At 46.6% G+C, this 18,996-nt stretch overlaps 3 protein-coding genes across 3 annotated transcripts; all 3 read right to left on the bottom strand.

Moving 5' to 3' along the window:
* Window positions 1-273: 273 nt before the first annotated feature.
* LOC125368210 (ral guanine nucleotide dissociation stimulator-like) lies at window positions 274-3,502 on the bottom strand. The gene is made up of 5 exons (XM_048369053.1): window positions 3,128-3,502; window positions 2,229-2,276; window positions 1,580-1,788; window positions 1,153-1,321; window positions 274-406 (listed from the first exon to the last, which is right to left on the bottom strand). The coding sequence occupies exons 1-5, from the start codon at window positions 3,256-3,258 to the stop codon at window positions 274-276; spliced, it is 690 nt and encodes a 229-aa protein (XP_048225010.1). The 5' UTR covers window positions 3,259-3,502.
* Window positions 3,503-7,804: 4,302 nt separating this feature from the next.
* Window positions 7,805-11,033, bottom strand: LOC125368209 (ral guanine nucleotide dissociation stimulator-like). Its single transcript, XM_048369052.1, has 5 exons — window positions 10,659-11,033; window positions 9,760-9,807; window positions 9,111-9,319; window positions 8,684-8,852; window positions 7,805-7,937 (listed from the first exon to the last, which is right to left on the bottom strand). The coding sequence occupies exons 1-5, from the start codon at window positions 10,787-10,789 to the stop codon at window positions 7,805-7,807; spliced, it is 690 nt and encodes a 229-aa protein (XP_048225009.1). The 5' UTR covers window positions 10,790-11,033.
* A 4,302-nt stretch (window positions 11,034-15,335) lies between these two features.
* LOC125368208 (ral guanine nucleotide dissociation stimulator-like) lies at window positions 15,336-18,564 on the bottom strand. Its single transcript, XM_048369051.1, has 5 exons — window positions 18,190-18,564; window positions 17,291-17,338; window positions 16,642-16,850; window positions 16,215-16,383; window positions 15,336-15,468 (listed from the first exon to the last, which is right to left on the bottom strand). Exons 1-5 carry the CDS (start codon window positions 18,318-18,320, stop codon window positions 15,336-15,338), a joined length of 690 nt encoding a protein of 229 aa, XP_048225008.1. The 5' UTR covers window positions 18,321-18,564.
* Window positions 18,565-18,996: the final 432 nt, after the last annotated feature.

Raw genomic sequence — 18,996 nt, 5'->3', positions numbered from 1 at the left:
CCCACGTGGATTCTTCCTAGTGGGAGAGATAGCATCTCATCTGCCAGGATGGCAGGAGTCAGAGTCCATTTAGTAGTGACGATTAATGAATGACACCGGATGAAGTTCCAGGCCCTTCTCATAAGCACACACGCAGAAATCCTACTCTCCCTATTGGCAGCCTTAAAAAATCCTCCTGAATATTTTTCCTTGACTATGGTGATCTTTGGGGAAAATGCTAGTAAACATGAAAAAGAAATCAAAACTATGAAATTTGACGCTCTGTTTTTATAATCAACAGAATTTATAGTTATTTTCCTTGACACTTTCAATGATGTATTTGCACAATGCAGTCAGGTTGTGTTTAATGTAGAGTTGATTGTGAACAAGTACACAATCACTACTGATAAGGTCTTCACATATCGTCCTGAAGAGGGCAGTTGTCAACCCCAATTTATAGATGAATAAAACCAGGCACAGGCAGGACACCATTCTTGGCCGTAGGGCTTGTGGTCTGATGCATCCCGAGTCCCGAACTATTAGGGGCCCAGTATTAGCACATGGTAGTATCTATTGCCAGATTCCTTGCCACAGCCTATATTGCCAGATTCCTTGCCACAGCCTAGGGATTCACTGTCCCTGCAAGTCCACCAGCTTCTCTCACTTCCTCCAGTTTAGGTTTTCTTCTACTTGGGAATCATGTGCTCTATTAGAAGATTGTATACATAGACAAAGTTGTTGTATGAAGTGGACAGTAGATTTACTACCTTAAAATTGCACATTGCAGAATGAAAAAACAGTGAAATTTTATTAAAATCAGTAATTAAAATAATTTCCCCATACTGAAAAAAACAACAACAAAAGTGATACATAATTCCCCTGGGTAAGAAAAGAATGTGAAGGAAGTTGCGGTCAGGTGGACAGTAGGAGGACAGTGGGAGGTGCACCAGTGGCTCAACGCCACAGCAGAGAGATCCTGGGCTGCAGATGCACTGTGGACACTTTCCTGTCCTTCAGCAGGACAGCTGTGTTGACTTGACAGAGTATAGGCAGCTCCAGGTGGGTATTGCTGCCAGTGACAGGAATGTTACCTCCCAGGATGGTTTGTATTTCAGGTGGGTGACCAGGACCAGCTGGAGGCCCGCAGGCGGAAGAAGGTGTTGTGCTCCTTACACAGAGGGCACATACTGCACTACCACGATGTGGGGCACAGAGTCCTGTGGAGGCACCAGGTCTTCTTGTGCGGCAGGTGAAGCAGCGGGTTCCGGTGCCACATCTGCTGCCATCCCGGACCCGTCCTCGGCCTTGACCTCAGGAGCAGGTGCTGTGTGCAGCCCAGGATCTAAGGATGGAAATGGATGCACTGTTAATGGAGGGAGCTGTATAGTTTGAGTTGGGACTGAACCTTGAAGGAGAGTGTAGATGTTCGTGAGTATCTATGCACGCGAGTCTCCATACAACGTGTAGATGCTGTCTGACATAGAATCCACAAGGCATCGTGCCTTCCCAGTCAATGGCCAATCAGCACCTAGGATTCTCATCCCATGGGGCACTGGGGGGACTGGTTTCCCTCCATACTCACATATTCTCGGGTACCTACCTAAGGAATGCTCTCCGTCTTGGTCAGCCTTCTTGCTGTCCTGCTCCTCCAGCTGGGTGAGGAGGAGGTATCCACGCATTACGAGGTCTGAGGAGGGCATGTGGAGCTGCACGTAGGCCATCAACTTGTTCAGGTTGTCCAGGTCCTTGGACTGGCAGAAATCGTCAGGATATCTGTCCAGCCACATGGCGAGCATGGAACACAGGGTGCTATGTACAATTGGATAGGAAGCAGAATGAGAGCCTGCTCTTACCTTCCTGAGCCTCTCCACAGCCTCTTGCTAGGAGAGGTCCCATGTACACACTGCCAATCAAATGTACACACTTGCATGATGCTATGTAGAAGGAGACTCATGTAAGGAGAAGGGCCTGTTCCGTTTCCCTGTGGCACCCATTGGAGGCTGCTTCTCATTCTTGCTAGGATTGAATAGGATAGGATTGTTTCTCCATGGGCTGTCCAGCCCACAGACTGTCTTCTCCTCCCTGGTAGAACCAGGACACCTCTTTCATAGCTTTTTATGCAATTACATAAAGCCTCAGTCCCCATCAACCGTCCTGTGCTAAGTGGAATTGCGCACATTTCATCCCAATCCCTAATATTTAGCCAGTGTTCAAAGACAGCCCTTCCCTTTGTCCCAAATTCCACTCACTTCTTTACTTGCTCATCCTCCTCACTGTTAGGTTGGAAATGTGCATACCTATGGGAAGAGAGGAGCAAGTCATGTGTTCACCGTCCTGTTTTTCTGATCTCTCCTGTTGCCTAGGTTGGCTGGCTCAATCCACTATCTGAATGTGGAGATTTATGAGCACAGTTCCCTGAATTTCACACTAAGGACTTGGAATGTGCCTTTCCATAGTGCGTGCTTCACATGCTTGTGCAGTGATGCTTCCCTGGTGGCTCAGTAGACATGGGGCCCTCAGTCTACCCATACTGTATACCCTTTGTTTAGCTACAGTTCTTTCTCTCTCTGTCTCTGTCTCTCTCTCTCTCTCTCTCTCTTTTCCTGTCTTTCTCTCTCTTCCTCCCTCGCCCCTTTTTTTTTTTTTTTTTTTTTTTTTTGGCCTGTCCTGGGGTTTGGACATAGGTCCTGATCACTGTGCCTGGCTATGTTTTGCTCAAGGCTAGCACTCTGCCACTTGAACCACAGCGCCACTTCTGGCTTTTTCTGTATAGGTGGTACTGAGGAATCAAACCTAGGGCTCAGGTATGTGTGGCAAGCACTCGACCATTAGACCATATTCCCAGCCTCTGGGTACCATTCTTTGCGGGCCTTGTAGATTGCTTTGGGATCTTTGCTAACTTAAGGAAAGTGTATCAGAGCAGTTCAAATACATGATCCCTAGTGTCCTGTGTCTAAGGAATTCAAACGTCCTTATCAAGGGACCCATTATCCTGAGCCAACCCACTTCAAAGGAGCAAGCTTGGGAAGGCACTGCCTGGTCTTACCAGACTTTTGGTTGAGAACATCAATTTTAAACAAACTGCTGGTTAGAATATTTTCCAGTCAGGAAGGTAGTGCTATCACTTTGATTTGTAGAGGGCACTTACCTATTAAAAAGAAGGTCCAACACTTGCCCAGTTGTGGTAAACCTTCTGTAAGTCAACAGGAAGGCTGGCACAAAGAAGGGATCCTCCTTCTGGTGGAGAGGTACCAGGAGGTTGACCATCTTCTCCAGCATGCCTGGCTCCAGGGTGCTCACCCTACGGGGCTCATCCTGGGTTGCGGCTGTCTCCTTTTCCTCCTGATCAAGGAGAGGGAGTTTAAGATGGGGATAGGAGCCCACTTCAGATTGACTCAGGGTGATCAAGTGAAGTGAACACTACACAGAATTAGTATTAACAGGAAACCTACTAATTGAGGAGGATTCTAGAGGTGGCTGGGATGGCAGTTAGGTAATTTACCTTGTCAGAGTTCATTTGCTGTGGCACAGCATTTGTGGCATTTGTGGCATTTGTGTGCCTATTGAAAAATGACCTGAGGCGCTGGAGTCGGGGGTGAGCACTGACCCAGCGACCACTCCGAGATTTCCTGAGGCCTGAGTACCTGGATCTTGGCAAACAGCAGGAGAACATCCTGGCTCTTCGAGATTGCTAGCCAAGTGAGCTGGCTGCTGTTGATCTGGAATGTTGTTGCCTGGCTACCAGGATTCCATGTTCGGTTGGCCCCATCCTTAAAGACGTAGGGTCACTTCCCCAGTACTCCTTACCTGAGCCCCTTCCTCACAGGAGACCGCAAAGCACTCAACGGCTGCTGAGATCACCCCTCCCTCATCACCATGTCCACCTCTGGTCATAGTTCACAGCACTTCTTGTCCCGTCTCAGCATTTTCTGTCCGGCCTGACTTTTAGGCAGGGTCTCAGTTCAAAGGAGACAGAATGCTCTTTTCTTACCATTTGGATGATCCATGCCAAGTCCTTGTGGGCGTCATGATCCTCTTGTCACCCCCGTTGTTTCCTTGTCTTTATTTTAATATGTGTCCTAAGGTATTAATAGGTGTCTGCACCCTTCGGTGCTGGTTTTACCTGAGTTGGGGTGTTAGGGCGGCTTGTAGGAAGAAGGACCCAACTGGAAAGGAACTCAGCAAGGCAGAGTTTACTTGTGCGGAGGGGTGGATGGGACATCACCTCCAAATCTGGCAAGCATGCAGAGATCAGGCAGGTGGTGCTCCCTTCTTATCCCTAACTCAGCAGACCCTGCCTCTCTGCCGTGAACCAGGCTGAGCTCAGGTTCTCAATGTGTAAGAGCATTTGATTTAATGAAGAGGATATTCCTAAATTTCAAGGGGTTTGTAGCATTATATCTGCATTCAAATCCCAGGAAGGAAAAGAATATAACTGAAATGCTTTGCACAAGGCCCGAGCCACCTGTTGAGATGAGCAACTTTCAGAAGAATGATTCTTACAAGATTGTTAGAAAGGAAGCAGAGTACTTGGATAGGAAAGATACTTTTCTCTCACTGTGAAGTCCTTTGCCTGGTGTCAACTCTAGCTAATTTTAAGAGAGGAAAATGAAAGGAAATGTTTGAGGACAAATGATTATAGAGAGATGCAAACCCAAACTTGGACACATGTGCAAATGACTCGCTACCAAGTTAAAGTTCACTATGTGCCTTCATGATCACATAATTCATTTCAATATCACACAATTGAGTTTACCACTCATCCCATACATAATGTACATTCCAAATATGAGAAAAATAACTTTGTCAACTTCAATTTTGCATATGAAAATACATTGCACACTGTGAAGAATTTCATATGGAGAAATGCTGTTTCTTGCTGACAGTTGACTTCACTTCATTTTGGTGTTTGCTTTTGTAATGTGTTGGTCCTTGGGCTCGCATTCTCGCCTGGATGCTGTCCCTGATGTTTTTGTCTCAAGGCAAGTGTCCTGGGACATAAGTCAAAGATCCACTTCTTTCTTTGGTAATTTATTAGAGATAAGGTACTCAGGGACTTAACTGCGGTACAGTGGCCTTGAGCTCTGATGTTTAGGTCTGAGACTTCTAAGTAGGTAGTATTATAGGTGTGAGTCCCTGCTGCACAATGCATTTGGTTTTATGACATACTATCTTCTAGTACATACCACTTATAGACATCAACCTAAAGTTTTCTAGGAAGATAGTAATGTGTCACTTAAGTGACATAATCAAGGGATATTTCCGTATATTTTGGTTAATTTTTATTTTAAAGAAGTAAACATTTCTTGCACTGTAGATGCCTTGCTATCCTTCATCAGCACAGATGGGTTGATTTGGCAGAGTTTAGGCAGCTCCAGGTGGATATTGCCTGCCAGTGACACAAAGGTTACTTCCTGCCTTTCTAACTGGGTGCTTTTCTATGTCAGATGGGCGACCAGAACCAGCTGGAGGCCCACAGGAGGCAGAAGGTGTTGTGCTCCTTACACAGAGGACACATACTGCACTACCACGATGTGGGGCACAGAGTCCTGTGGAGGCACCAGGTCTTCTTGTGCGGCAGGTGAAGCAGCGGGTTCCAGTGCCACATCTGCTGCCATCCCGGACCCGTCCTCGGCCTTGACCTCAGGAGCAGGTGCTGTGTGCAGCCCCAGATCTAAGGTTGGAAATGGATGCACTGTTAATGGAGAGAACTCTAGAAACTGAGTTGAGACTGAACCTTTAATGAGAGTGTAGATGTTCATAGTGAGTGCCAATGCCTGACAGTCTCCAAACCTAGAGTAGATTCTGTCTCCTAAAATACGCACAACAGGACATCTTCCCTGACCGGGTTTTATGCTGGTGACTGGCCAGTACCTCAGGTCCCCTGTCACCCATTCTGGGACCACAGCCACCTGTAAATTGACCCCACACCCACCTACTCATAATCACTTCAGATAACCCTAGCAGCCTGACAGTCTCCATTAAATCCCATCTACCCACCCAGCCTCAGTTTTCCTGTCACTCCTAAATATTCCCTCAGATACTGCCACTGCTATCTCCATGTTGCACCCAGCAGGTCCAGGTAGGCATCTGATGGATTTCCTTCAGATCAGTCACCTGGGCAGATATCCCCCACACCCATTCACAACTGCCCTGGGATTGGGTCGTAGTATCCTCCCTCTTCCCCACCAGGCACCAGGTACCACACAGTAATTGTCCCCAATCTCAAGGACAGTTATAAGTATGCACCATTTGACCAGGACCATGTGGCGGGCGTGTAAGAGTTTCAAACTGGCATCACCAGACCATCCCACTTCCTCGATCTAGTCTCCATCACGAATTGGATTTTTATTTTCTGGTAGATTGTGGGGCTTGAACTCTTCAGCTCAAGGCTAGCACTCGACTTTGGTTTTCTGATGGTTAATTGGAGATATGTGTCCTAGAGTTTCCTGCCCAGGCTGGCTTTGAATTGCAATGCTCAGATCTCAGCCTCCTGAGTAGATTGGATTAAAGGGATGAGCCAGACAGAATAGGACTCGTTAAGTTTTGTATACAAATCAAAAGCATGCCTTAAGGGCGATATAAAAGCAAAAACTACTGAAAGGAAATGTGGTTCTTAAAATCAGTATTACTGGGGACACATCGCTGAGGCTGCAGCTATAACCACTAACCCCGAAATGGAAAGAAAAGGCTATATATGATTTCACTCTCATGTGCCCTTCGAAACTTTACCTTGTGGGCCACCTATTCCATCGCGGGCCAGTCTTGAGGTTACTTACAGCAGTGGAAAATCTGGGTTCAAGAGGTAGGATGGTAGCCATGAAGCAATAAGAAGCCAGGGACAGTGCTCAGATCCTGAGATCCAAGCCCCAGCACTGGCAAAAACAAAAGGAATTATATCTTCCATAACAGTAGAGGTCTTGCTTTCAAAATCTCACGTCTTCTTTTCTGTATGCCGTTTTGCCTGTTTTTCTTGTTTGTTTGTTTTGTTTTTTGGTGTATGTGCATATTGTGGGCCTTGAACTTATGGCCTGTGTGCTTTTCCTGAACTTCTTTTGCTCAGGGCTAGTGCTGTACAACTAGAGCCACAGCTCCACTACCATCTATGTACTAGAGCCACAGCTCCACTACCATCTATGTTGTTGTTGTTGTTGTTTTGTAGATTATTAGATATTAAGTGCCAAGGCATGTTTGGACTTGATATCGTTGGATCTCAGTATCTACAACTACAGGCACGATCCACTGATGTCTGGCTCCATTCGTGTTTTCTTAATATTTTACCAATCGTGAGGTTTGATCTCTGGACGTAGCCCATGGTACTGAAATTCTCTGCAAGTTGAGCCATGTCCTCATTCACCCAACATGCAGCTACACTCATCTAATAATGTGCATGACTATTTCATTAGGTTCACCCCTGTCATCCTCATCTACCTGAAAATAGAATTGACATGTATAGAAATCATTTGTCACCGATGTCCATTGAGTGCACCAATCCAATAGTGTTCTCATTTACAAGGCATCTAAGTTAACCTCTTCGGCAGAAAATGTCCAGCCCACGTGGATTCTTCCTAGTGGGAGAGATAGCATCTCATCTGCCAGGATGGCAGGAGTCAGAGTCCATTTAGTAGTGACGATTAATGAATGACACCGGATGAAGTTCCAGGCCCTTCTCATAAGCACACACGCAGAAATCCTACTCTCCCTATTGGCAGCCTTAAAAAATCCTCCTGAATATTTTTCCTTGACTATGGTGATCTTTGGGGAAAATGCTAGTAAACATGAAAAAGAAATCAAAACTATGAAATTTGACGCTCTGTTTTTATAATCAACAGAATTTATAGTTATTTTCCTTGACACTTTCAATGATGTATTTGCACAATGCAGTCAGGTTGTGTTTAATGTAGAGTTGATTGTGAACAAGTACACAATCACTACTGATAAGGTCTTCACATATCGTCCTGAAGAGGGCAGTTGTCAACCCCAATTTATAGATGAATAAAACCAGGCACAGGCAGGACACCATTCTTGGCCGTAGGGCTTGTGGTCTGATGCATCCCGAGTCCCGAACTATTAGGGGCCCAGTATTAGCACATGGTAGTATCTATTGCCAGATTCCTTGCCACAGCCTATATTGCCAGATTCCTTGCCACAGCCTAGGGATTCACTGTCCCTGCAAGTCCACCAGCTTCTCTCACTTCCTCCAGTTTAGGTTTTCTTCTACTTGGGAATCATGTGCTCTATTAGAAGATTGTATACATAGACAAAGTTGTTGTATGAAGTGGACAGTAGATTTACTACCTTAAAATTGCACATTGCAGAATGAAAAAACAGTGAAATTTTATTAAAATCAGTAATTAAAATAATTTCCCCATACTGAAAAAAACAACAACAAAAGTGATACATAATTCCCCTGGGTAAGAAAAGAATGTGAAGGAAGTTGCGGTCAGGTGGACAGTAGGAGGACAGTGGGAGGTGCACCAGTGGCTCAACGCCACAGCAGAGAGATCCTGGGCTGCAGATGCACTGTGGACACTTTCCTGTCCTTCAGCAGGACAGCTGTGTTGACTTGACAGAGTATAGGCAGCTCCAGGTGGGTATTGCTGCCAGTGACAGGAATGTTACCTCCCAGGATGGTTTGTATTTCAGGTGGGTGACCAGGACCAGCTGGAGGCCCGCAGGCGGAAGAAGGTGTTGTGCTCCTTACACAGAGGGCACATACTGCACTACCACGATGTGGGGCACAGAGTCCTGTGGAGGCACCAGGTCTTCTTGTGCGGCAGGTGAAGCAGCGGGTTCCGGTGCCACATCTGCTGCCATCCCGGACCCGTCCTCGGCCTTGACCTCAGGAGCAGGTGCTGTGTGCAGCCCAGGATCTAAGGATGGAAATGGATGCACTGTTAATGGAGGGAGCTGTATAGTTTGAGTTGGGACTGAACCTTGAAGGAGAGTGTAGATGTTCGTGAGTATCTATGCACGCGAGTCTCCATACAACGTGTAGATGCTGTCTGACATAGAATCCACAAGGCATCGTGCCTTCCCAGTCAATGGCCAATCAGCACCTAGGATTCTCATCCCATGGGGCACTGGGGGGACTGGTTTCCCTCCATACTCACATATTCTCGGGTACCTACCTAAGGAATGCTCTCCGTCTTGGTCAGCCTTCTTGCTGTCCTGCTCCTCCAGCTGGGTGAGGAGGAGGTATCCACGCATTACGAGGTCTGAGGAGGGCATGTGGAGCTGCACGTAGGCCATCAACTTGTTCAGGTTGTCCAGGTCCTTGGACTGGCAGAAATCGTCAGGATATCTGTCCAGCCACATGGCGAGCATGGAACACAGGGTGCTATGTACAATTGGATAGGAAGCAGAATGAGAGCCTGCTCTTACCTTCCTGAGCCTCTCCACAGCCTCTTGCTAGGAGAGGTCCCATGTACACACTGCCAATCAAATGTACACACTTGCATGATGCTATGTAGAAGGAGACTCATGTAAGGAGAAGGGCCTGTTCCGTTTCCCTGTGGCACCCATTGGAGGCTGCTTCTCATTCTTGCTAGGATTGAATAGGATAGGATTGTTTCTCCATGGGCTGTCCAGCCCACAGACTGTCTTCTCCTCCCTGGTAGAACCAGGACACCTCTTTCATAGCTTTTTATGCAATTACATAAAGCCTCAGTCCCCATCAACCGTCCTGTGCTAAGTGGAATTGCGCACATTTCATCCCAATCCCTAATATTTAGCCAGTGTTCAAAGACAGCCCTTCCCTTTGTCCCAAATTCCACTCACTTCTTTACTTGCTCATCCTCCTCACTGTTAGGTTGGAAATGTGCATACCTATGGGAAGAGAGGAGCAAGTCATGTGTTCACCGTCCTGTTTTTCTGATCTCTCCTGTTGCCTAGGTTGGCTGGCTCAATCCACTATCTGAATGTGGAGATTTATGAGCACAGTTCCCTGAATTTCACACTAAGGACTTGGAATGTGCCTTTCCATAGTGCGTGCTTCACATGCTTGTGCAGTGATGCTTCCCTGGTGGCTCAGTAGACATGGGGCCCTCAGTCTACCCATACTGTATACCCTTTGTTTAGCTACAGTTCTTTCTCTCTCTGTCTCTGTCTCTCTCTCTCTCTCTCTCTCTTTTCCTGTCTTTCTCTCTCTTCCTCCCTCGCCCCTTTTTTTTTTTTTTTTTTTTTTTTTTGGCCTGTCCTGGGGTTTGGACATAGGTCCTGATCACTGTGCCTGGCTATGTTTTGCTCAAGGCTAGCACTCTGCCACTTGAACCACAGCGCCACTTCTGGCTTTTTCTGTATAGGTGGTACTGAGGAATCAAACCTAGGGCTCAGGTATGTGTGGCAAGCACTCGACCATTAGACCATATTCCCAGCCTCTGGGTACCATTCTTTGCGGGCCTTGTAGATTGCTTTGGGATCTTTGCTAACTTAAGGAAAGTGTATCAGAGCAGTTCAAATACATGATCCCTAGTGTCCTGTGTCTAAGGAATTCAAACGTCCTTATCAAGGGACCCATTATCCTGAGCCAACCCACTTCAAAGGAGCAAGCTTGGGAAGGCACTGCCTGGTCTTACCAGACTTTTGGTTGAGAACATCAATTTTAAACAAACTGCTGGTTAGAATATTTTCCAGTCAGGAAGGTAGTGCTATCACTTTGATTTGTAGAGGGCACTTACCTATTAAAAAGAAGGTCCAACACTTGCCCAGTTGTGGTAAACCTTCTGTAAGTCAACAGGAAGGCTGGCACAAAGAAGGGATCCTCCTTCTGGTGGAGAGGTACCAGGAGGTTGACCATCTTCTCCAGCATGCCTGGCTCCAGGGTGCTCACCCTACGGGGCTCATCCTGGGTTGCGGCTGTCTCCTTTTCCTCCTGATCAAGGAGAGGGAGTTTAAGATGGGGATAGGAGCCCACTTCAGATTGACTCAGGGTGATCAAGTGAAGTGAACACTACACAGAATTAGTATTAACAGGAAACCTACTAATTGAGGAGGATTCTAGAGGTGGCTGGGATGGCAGTTAGGTAATTTACCTTGTCAGAGTTCATTTGCTGTGGCACAGCATTTGTGGCATTTGTGGCATTTGTGTGCCTATTGAAAAATGACCTGAGGCGCTGGAGTCGGGGGTGAGCACTGACCCAGCGACCACTCCGAGATTTCCTGAGGCCTGAGTACCTGGATCTTGGCAAACAGCAGGAGAACATCCTGGCTCTTCGAGATTGCTAGCCAAGTGAGCTGGCTGCTGTTGATCTGGAATGTTGTTGCCTGGCTACCAGGATTCCATGTTCGGTTGGCCCCATCCTTAAAGACGTAGGGTCACTTCCCCAGTACTCCTTACCTGAGCCCCTTCCTCACAGGAGACCGCAAAGCACTCAACGGCTGCTGAGATCACCCCTCCCTCATCACCATGTCCACCTCTGGTCATAGTTCACAGCACTTCTTGTCCCGTCTCAGCATTTTCTGTCCGGCCTGACTTTTAGGCAGGGTCTCAGTTCAAAGGAGACAGAATGCTCTTTTCTTACCATTTGGATGATCCATGCCAAGTCCTTGTGGGCGTCATGATCCTCTTGTCACCCCCGTTGTTTCCTTGTCTTTATTTTAATATGTGTCCTAAGGTATTAATAGGTGTCTGCACCCTTCGGTGCTGGTTTTACCTGAGTTGGGGTGTTAGGGCGGCTTGTAGGAAGAAGGACCCAACTGGAAAGGAACTCAGCAAGGCAGAGTTTACTTGTGCGGAGGGGTGGATGGGACATCACCTCCAAATCTGGCAAGCATGCAGAGATCAGGCAGGTGGTGCTCCCTTCTTATCCCTAACTCAGCAGACCCTGCCTCTCTGCCGTGAACCAGGCTGAGCTCAGGTTCTCAATGTGTAAGAGCATTTGATTTAATGAAGAGGATATTCCTAAATTTCAAGGGGTTTGTAGCATTATATCTGCATTCAAATCCCAGGAAGGAAAAGAATATAACTGAAATGCTTTGCACAAGGCCCGAGCCACCTGTTGAGATGAGCAACTTTCAGAAGAATGATTCTTACAAGATTGTTAGAAAGGAAGCAGAGTACTTGGATAGGAAAGATACTTTTCTCTCACTGTGAAGTCCTTTGCCTGGTGTCAACTCTAGCTAATTTTAAGAGAGGAAAATGAAAGGAAATGTTTGAGGACAAATGATTATAGAGAGATGCAAACCCAAACTTGGACACATGTGCAAATGACTCGCTACCAAGTTAAAGTTCACTATGTGCCTTCATGATCACATAATTCATTTCAATATCACACAATTGAGTTTACCACTCATCCCATACATAATGTACATTCCAAATATGAGAAAAATAACTTTGTCAACTTCAATTTTGCATATGAAAATACATTGCACACTGTGAAGAATTTCATATGGAGAAATGCTGTTTCTTGCTGACAGTTGACTTCACTTCATTTTGGTGTTTGCTTTTGTAATGTGTTGGTCCTTGGGCTCGCATTCTCGCCTGGATGCTGTCCCTGATGTTTTTGTCTCAAGGCAAGTGTCCTGGGACATAAGTCAAAGATCCACTTCTTTCTTTGGTAATTTATTAGAGATAAGGTACTCAGGGACTTAACTGCGGTACAGTGGCCTTGAGCTCTGATGTTTAGGTCTGAGACTTCTAAGTAGGTAGTATTATAGGTGTGAGTCCCTGCTGCACAATGCATTTGGTTTTATGACATACTATCTTCTAGTACATACCACTTATAGACATCAACCTAAAGTTTTCTAGGAAGATAGTAATGTGTCACTTAAGTGACATAATCAAGGGATATTTCCGTATATTTTGGTTAATTTTTATTTTAAAGAAGTAAACATTTCTTGCACTGTAGATGCCTTGCTATCCTTCATCAGCACAGATGGGTTGATTTGGCAGAGTTTAGGCAGCTCCAGGTGGATATTGCCTGCCAGTGACACAAAGGTTACTTCCTGCCTTTCTAACTGGGTGCTTTTCTATGTCAGATGGGCGACCAGAACCAGCTGGAGGCCCACAGGAGGCAGAAGGTGTTGTGCTCCTTACACAGAGGACACATACTGCACTACCACGATGTGGGGCACAGAGTCCTGTGGAGGCACCAGGTCTTCTTGTGCGGCAGGTGAAGCAGCGGGTTCCAGTGCCACATCTGCTGCCATCCCGGACCCGTCCTCGGCCTTGACCTCAGGAGCAGGTGCTGTGTGCAGCCCCAGATCTAAGGTTGGAAATGGATGCACTGTTAATGGAGAGAACTCTAGAAACTGAGTTGAGACTGAACCTTTAATGAGAGTGTAGATGTTCATAGTGAGTGCCAATGCCTGACAGTCTCCAAACCTAGAGTAGATTCTGTCTCCTAAAATACGCACAACAGGACATCTTCCCTGACCGGGTTTTATGCTGGTGACTGGCCAGTACCTCAGGTCCCCTGTCACCCATTCTGGGACCACAGCCACCTGTAAATTGACCCCACACCCACCTACTCATAATCACTTCAGATAACCCTAGCAGCCTGACAGTCTCCATTAAATCCCATCTACCCACCCAGCCTCAGTTTTCCTGTCACTCCTAAATATTCCCTCAGATACTGCCACTGCTATCTCCATGTTGCACCCAGCAGGTCCAGGTAGGCATCTGATGGATTTCCTTCAGATCAGTCACCTGGGCAGATATCCCCCACACCCATTCACAACTGCCCTGGGATTGGGTCGTAGTATCCTCCCTCTTCCCCACCAGGCACCAGGTACCACACAGTAATTGTCCCCAATCTCAAGGACAGTTATAAGTATGCACCATTTGACCAGGACCATGTGGCGGGCGTGTAAGAGTTTCAAACTGGCATCACCAGACCATCCCACTTCCTCGATCTAGTCTCCATCACGAATTGGATTTTTATTTTCTGGTAGATTGTGGGGCTTGAACTCTTCAGCTCAAGGCTAGCACTCGACTTTGGTTTTCTGATGGTTAATTGGAGATATGTGTCCTAGAGTTTCCTGCCCAGGCTGGCTTTGAATTGCAATGCTCAGATCTCAGCCTCCTGAGTAGATTGGATTAAAGGGATGAGCCAGACAGAATAGGACTCGTTAAGTTTTGTATACAAATCAAAAGCATGCCTTAAGGGCGATATAAAAGCAAAAACTACTGAAAGGAAATGTGGTTCTTAAAATCAGTATTACTGGGGACACATCGCTGAGGCTGCAGCTATAACCACTAACCCCGAAATGGAAAGAAAAGGCTATATATGATTTCACTCTCATGTGCCCTTCGAAACTTTACCTTGTGGGCCACCTATTCCATCGCGGGCCAGTCTTGAGGTTACTTACAGCAGTGGAAAATCTGGGTTCAAGAGGTAGGATGGTAGCCATGAAGCAATAAGAAGCCAGGGACAGTGCTCAGATCCTGAGATCCAAGCCCCAGCACTGGCAAAAACAAAAGGAATTATATCTTCCATAACAGTAGAGGTCTTGCTTTCAAAATCTCACGTCTTCTTTTCTGTATGCCGTTTTGCCTGTTTTTCTTGTTTGTTTGTTTTGTTTTTTGGTGTATGTGCATATTGTGGGCCTTGAACTTATGGCCTGTGTGCTTTTCCTGAACTTCTTTTGCTCAGGGCTAGTGCTGTACAACTAGAGCCACAGCTCCACTACCATCTATGTACTAGAGCCACAGCTCCACTACCATCTATGTTGTTGTTGTTGTTGTTTTGTAGATTATTAGATATTAAGTGCCAAGGCATGTTTGGACTTGATATCGTTGGATCTCAGTATCTACAACTACAGGCACGATCCACTGATGTCTGGCTCCATTCGTGTTTTCTTAATATTTTACCAATCGTGAGGTTTGATCTCTGGACGTAGCCCATGGTACTGAAATTCTCTGCAAGTTGAGCCATGTCCTCATTCACCCAACATGCAGCTACACTCATCTAATAATGTGCATGACTATTTCATTAGGTTCACCCCTGTCATCCTCATCTACCTGAAAATAGAATTGACATGTATAGAAATCATTTGTCACCGATGTCCATTGAGTGCACCAATCCAATAGTGTTCTCATTTACAAGGCATCTAAGTTAACCTCTTCGGCAGAAAATGTCCAGCCCACGTGGATTCTTCCTAGTGGGAGAGATAGCATCTCATCTGCCAGGATGGCAGGAGTCAGAGTCCATTTAGTAGTGACGATTAATGAATGACACCGGATGAAGTTCCAGGCCCTTCTCATAAGCACACACGCAGAAATCCTACTCTCCCTATTGGCAGCCTTAAAAAATCCTCCTGAATATTTTTCCTTGACTATGGTGATCTTTGGGGAAAATGCTAGTAAACATGAAAAAGAAATCAAAACTATGAAATTTGACGCTCTGTTTTTATAATCAACAGAATTTATAGTTATTTTCCTTGACACTTTCAATGATGTATTTGCACAATGCAGTCAGGTTGTGTTTAATGTAGAGTTGATTGTGAACAAGTACACAATCACTACTGATAAGGTCTTCACATATCGTCCTGAAGAGGGCAGTTGTCAACCCCAATTTATAGATGAATAAAACCAGGCACAGGCAGGACACCATTCTTGGCCGTAGGGCTTGTGGTCTGATGCATCCCGAGTCCCGAACTATTAGGGGCCCAGTATTAGCACATGGTAGTATCTATTGCCAGATTCCTTGCCACAGCCTATATTGCCAGATTCCTTGCCACAGCCTAGGGATTCACTGTCCCTGCAAGTCCACCAGCTTCTCTCACTTCCTCCAGTTTAGGTTTTCTTCTACTTGGGAATCATGTGCTCTATTAGAAGATTGTATACATAGACAAAGTTGTTGTATGAAGTGGACAGTAGATTTACTACCTTAAAATTGCACATTGCAGAATGAAAAAACAGTGAAATTTTATTAAAATCAGTAATTAAAATAATTTCCCCATACTGAAAAAAACAACAACAAAAGTGATACATAATTCCCCTGGGTAAGAAAAGAATGTGAAGGAAGTTGCGGTCAGGTGGACAGTAGGAGGACAGTGGGAGGTGCACCAGTGGCTCAACGCCACAGCAGAGAGATCCTGGGCTGCAGATGCACTGTGGACACTTTCCTGTCCTTCAGCAGGACAGCTGTGTTGACTTGACAGAGTATAGGCAGCTCCAGGTGGGTATTGCTGCCAGTGACAGGAATGTTACCTCCCAGGATGGTTTGTATTTCAGGTGGGTGACCAGGACCAGCTGGAGGCCCGCAGGCGGAAGAAGGTGTTGTGCTCCTTACACAGAGGGCACATACTGCACTACCACGATGTGGGGCACAGAGTCCTGTGGAGGCACCAGGTCTTCTTGTGCGGCAGGTGAAGCAGCGGGTTCCGGTGCCACATCTGCTGCCATCCCGGACCCGTCCTCGGCCTTGACCTCAGGAGCAGGTGCTGTGTGCAGCCCAGGATCTAAGGATGGAAATGGATGCACTGTTAATGGAGGGAGCTGTATAGTTTGAGTTGGGACTGAACCTTGAAGGAGAGTGTAGATGTTCGTGAGTATCTATGCACGCGAGTCTCCATACAACGTGTAGATGCTGTCTGACATAGAATCCACAAGGCATCGTGCCTTCCCAGTCAATGGCCAATCAGCACCTAGGATTCTCATCCCATGGGGCACTGGGGGGACTGGTTTCCCTCCATACTCACATATTCTCGGGTACCTACCTAAGGAATGCTCTCCGTCTTGGTCAGCCTTCTTGCTGTCCTGCTCCTCCAGCTGGGTGAGGAGGAGGTATCCACGCATTACGAGGTCTGAGGAGGGCATGTGGAGCTGCACGTAGGCCATCAACTTGTTCAGGTTGTCCAGGTCCTTGGACTGGCAGAAATCGTCAGGATATCTGTCCAGCCACATGGCGAGCATGGAACACAGGGTGCTATGTACAATTGGATAGGAAGCAGAATGAGAGCCTGCTCTTACCTTCCTGAGCCTCTCCACAGCCTCTTGCTAGGAGAGGTCCCATGTACACACTGCCAATCAAATGTACACACTTGCATGATGCTATGTAGAAGGAGACTCATGTAAGGAGAAGGGCCTGTTCCGTTTCCCTGTGGCACCCATTGGAGGCTGCTTCTCATTCTTGCTAGGATTGAATAGGATAGGATTGTTTCTCCATGGGCTGTCCAGCCCACAGACTGTCTTCTCCTCCCTGGTAGAACCAGGACACCTCTTTCATAGCTTTTTATGCAATTACATAAAGCCTCAGTCCCCATCAACCGTCCTGTGCTAAGTGGAATTGCGCACATTTCATCCCAATCCCTAATATTTAGCCAGTGTTCAAAGACAGCCCTTCCCTTTGTCCCAAATTCCACTCACTTCTTTACTTGCTCATCCTCCTCACTGTTAGGTTGGAAATGTGCATACCTATGGGAAGAGAGGAGCAAGTCATGTGTTCACCGTCCTGTTTTTCTGATCTCTCCTGTTGCCTAGGTTGGCTGGCTCAATCCACTATCTGAATGTGGAGATTTATGAGCACAGTTCCCTGAATTTCACACTAAGGACTTGGAATGTGCCTTTCCATAGTGCGTGCTTCACATGCTTGTGCAGTGATGCTTCCCTGGTGGCTCAGTAGACATGGGGCCCTCAGTCTACCCATACTGTATACCCTTTGTTTAGCTACAGTTCTTTCTCTCTCTGTCTCTGTCTCTCTCTCTCTCTCTCTCTCTTTTCCTGTCTTTCTCTCTCTTCCTCCCTCGCCCCTTTTTTTTTTTTTTTTTTTTTTTTTTGGCCTGTCCTGGGGTTTGGACATAGGTCCTGATCACTGTGCCTGGCTATGTTTTGCTCAAGGCTAGCACTCTGCCACTTGAACCACAGCGCCACTTCTGGCTTTTTCTGTATAGGTGGTACTGAGGAATCAAACCTAGGGCTCAGGTATGTGTGGCAAGCACTCGACCATTAGACCATATTCCCAGCCTCTGGGTACCATTCTTTGCGGGCCTTGTAGATTGCTTTGGGATCTTTGCTAACTTAAGGAAAGTGTATCAGAGCAGTTCAAATACATGATCCCTAGTGTCCTGTGTCTAAGGAATTCAAACGTCCTTATCAAGGGACCCATTATCCTGAGCCAACCCACTTCAAAGGAGCAAGCTTGGGAAGGCACTGCCTGGTCTTACCAGACTTTTGGTTGAGAACATCAATTTTAAACAAACTGCTGGTTAGAATATTTTCCAGTCAGGAAGGTAGTGCTATCACTTTGATTTGTAGAGGGCACTTACCTATTAAAAAGAAGGTCCAACACTTGCCCAGTTGTGGTAAACCTTCTGTAAGTCAACAGGAAGGCTGGCACAAAGAAGGGATCCTCCTTCTGGTGGAGAGGTACCAGGAGGTTGACCATCTTCTCCAGCATGCCTGGCTCCAGGGTGCTCACCCTACGGGGCTCATCCTGGGTTGCGGCTGTCTCCTTTTCCTCCTGATCAAGGAGAGGGAGTTTAAGATGGGGATAGGAGCCCACTTCAGATTGACTCAGGGTGATCAAGTGAAGTGAACACTACACAGAATTAGTATTAACAGGAAACCTACTAATTGAGGAGGATTCTAGAGGTGGCTGGGATGGCAGTTAGGTAATTTACCTTGTCAGAGTTCATTTGCTGTGGCACAGCATTTGTGGCATTTGTGGCATTTGTGTGCCTATTGAAAAATGACCTGAGGCGCTGGAGTCGGGGGTGAGCACTGACCCAGCGACCACTCCGAGATTTCCTGAGGCCTGAGTACCTGGATCTTGGCAAACAGCAGGAGAACATCCTGGCTCTTCGAGATTGCTAGCCAAGTGAGCTGGCTGCTGTTGATCTGGAATGTTGTTGCCTGGCTACCAGGATTCCATGTTCGGTTGGCCCCATCCTTAAAGACGTAGGGTCACTTCCCCAGTACTCCTTACCTGAGCCCCTTCCTCACAGGAGACCGCAAAGCACTCAACGGCTGCTGAGATCACCCCTCCCTCATCACCATGTCCACCTCTGGTCATAGTTCACAGCACTTCTTGTCCCGTCTCAGCATTTTCTGTCCGGCCTGACTTTTAGGCAGGG

Source organism: Perognathus longimembris, chromosome 20, assembly GCF_023159225.1.
Source record: "Perognathus longimembris pacificus isolate PPM17 chromosome 20, ASM2315922v1, whole genome shotgun sequence".
In the NCBI taxonomy this organism is placed as follows: Eukaryota; Metazoa; Chordata; class Mammalia; order Rodentia; family Heteromyidae; genus Perognathus; species Perognathus longimembris.
The sequence above is the reverse complement of the archived record's forward strand: the minus strand, read 5'-3'. Positions and strand labels throughout refer to the sequence as shown.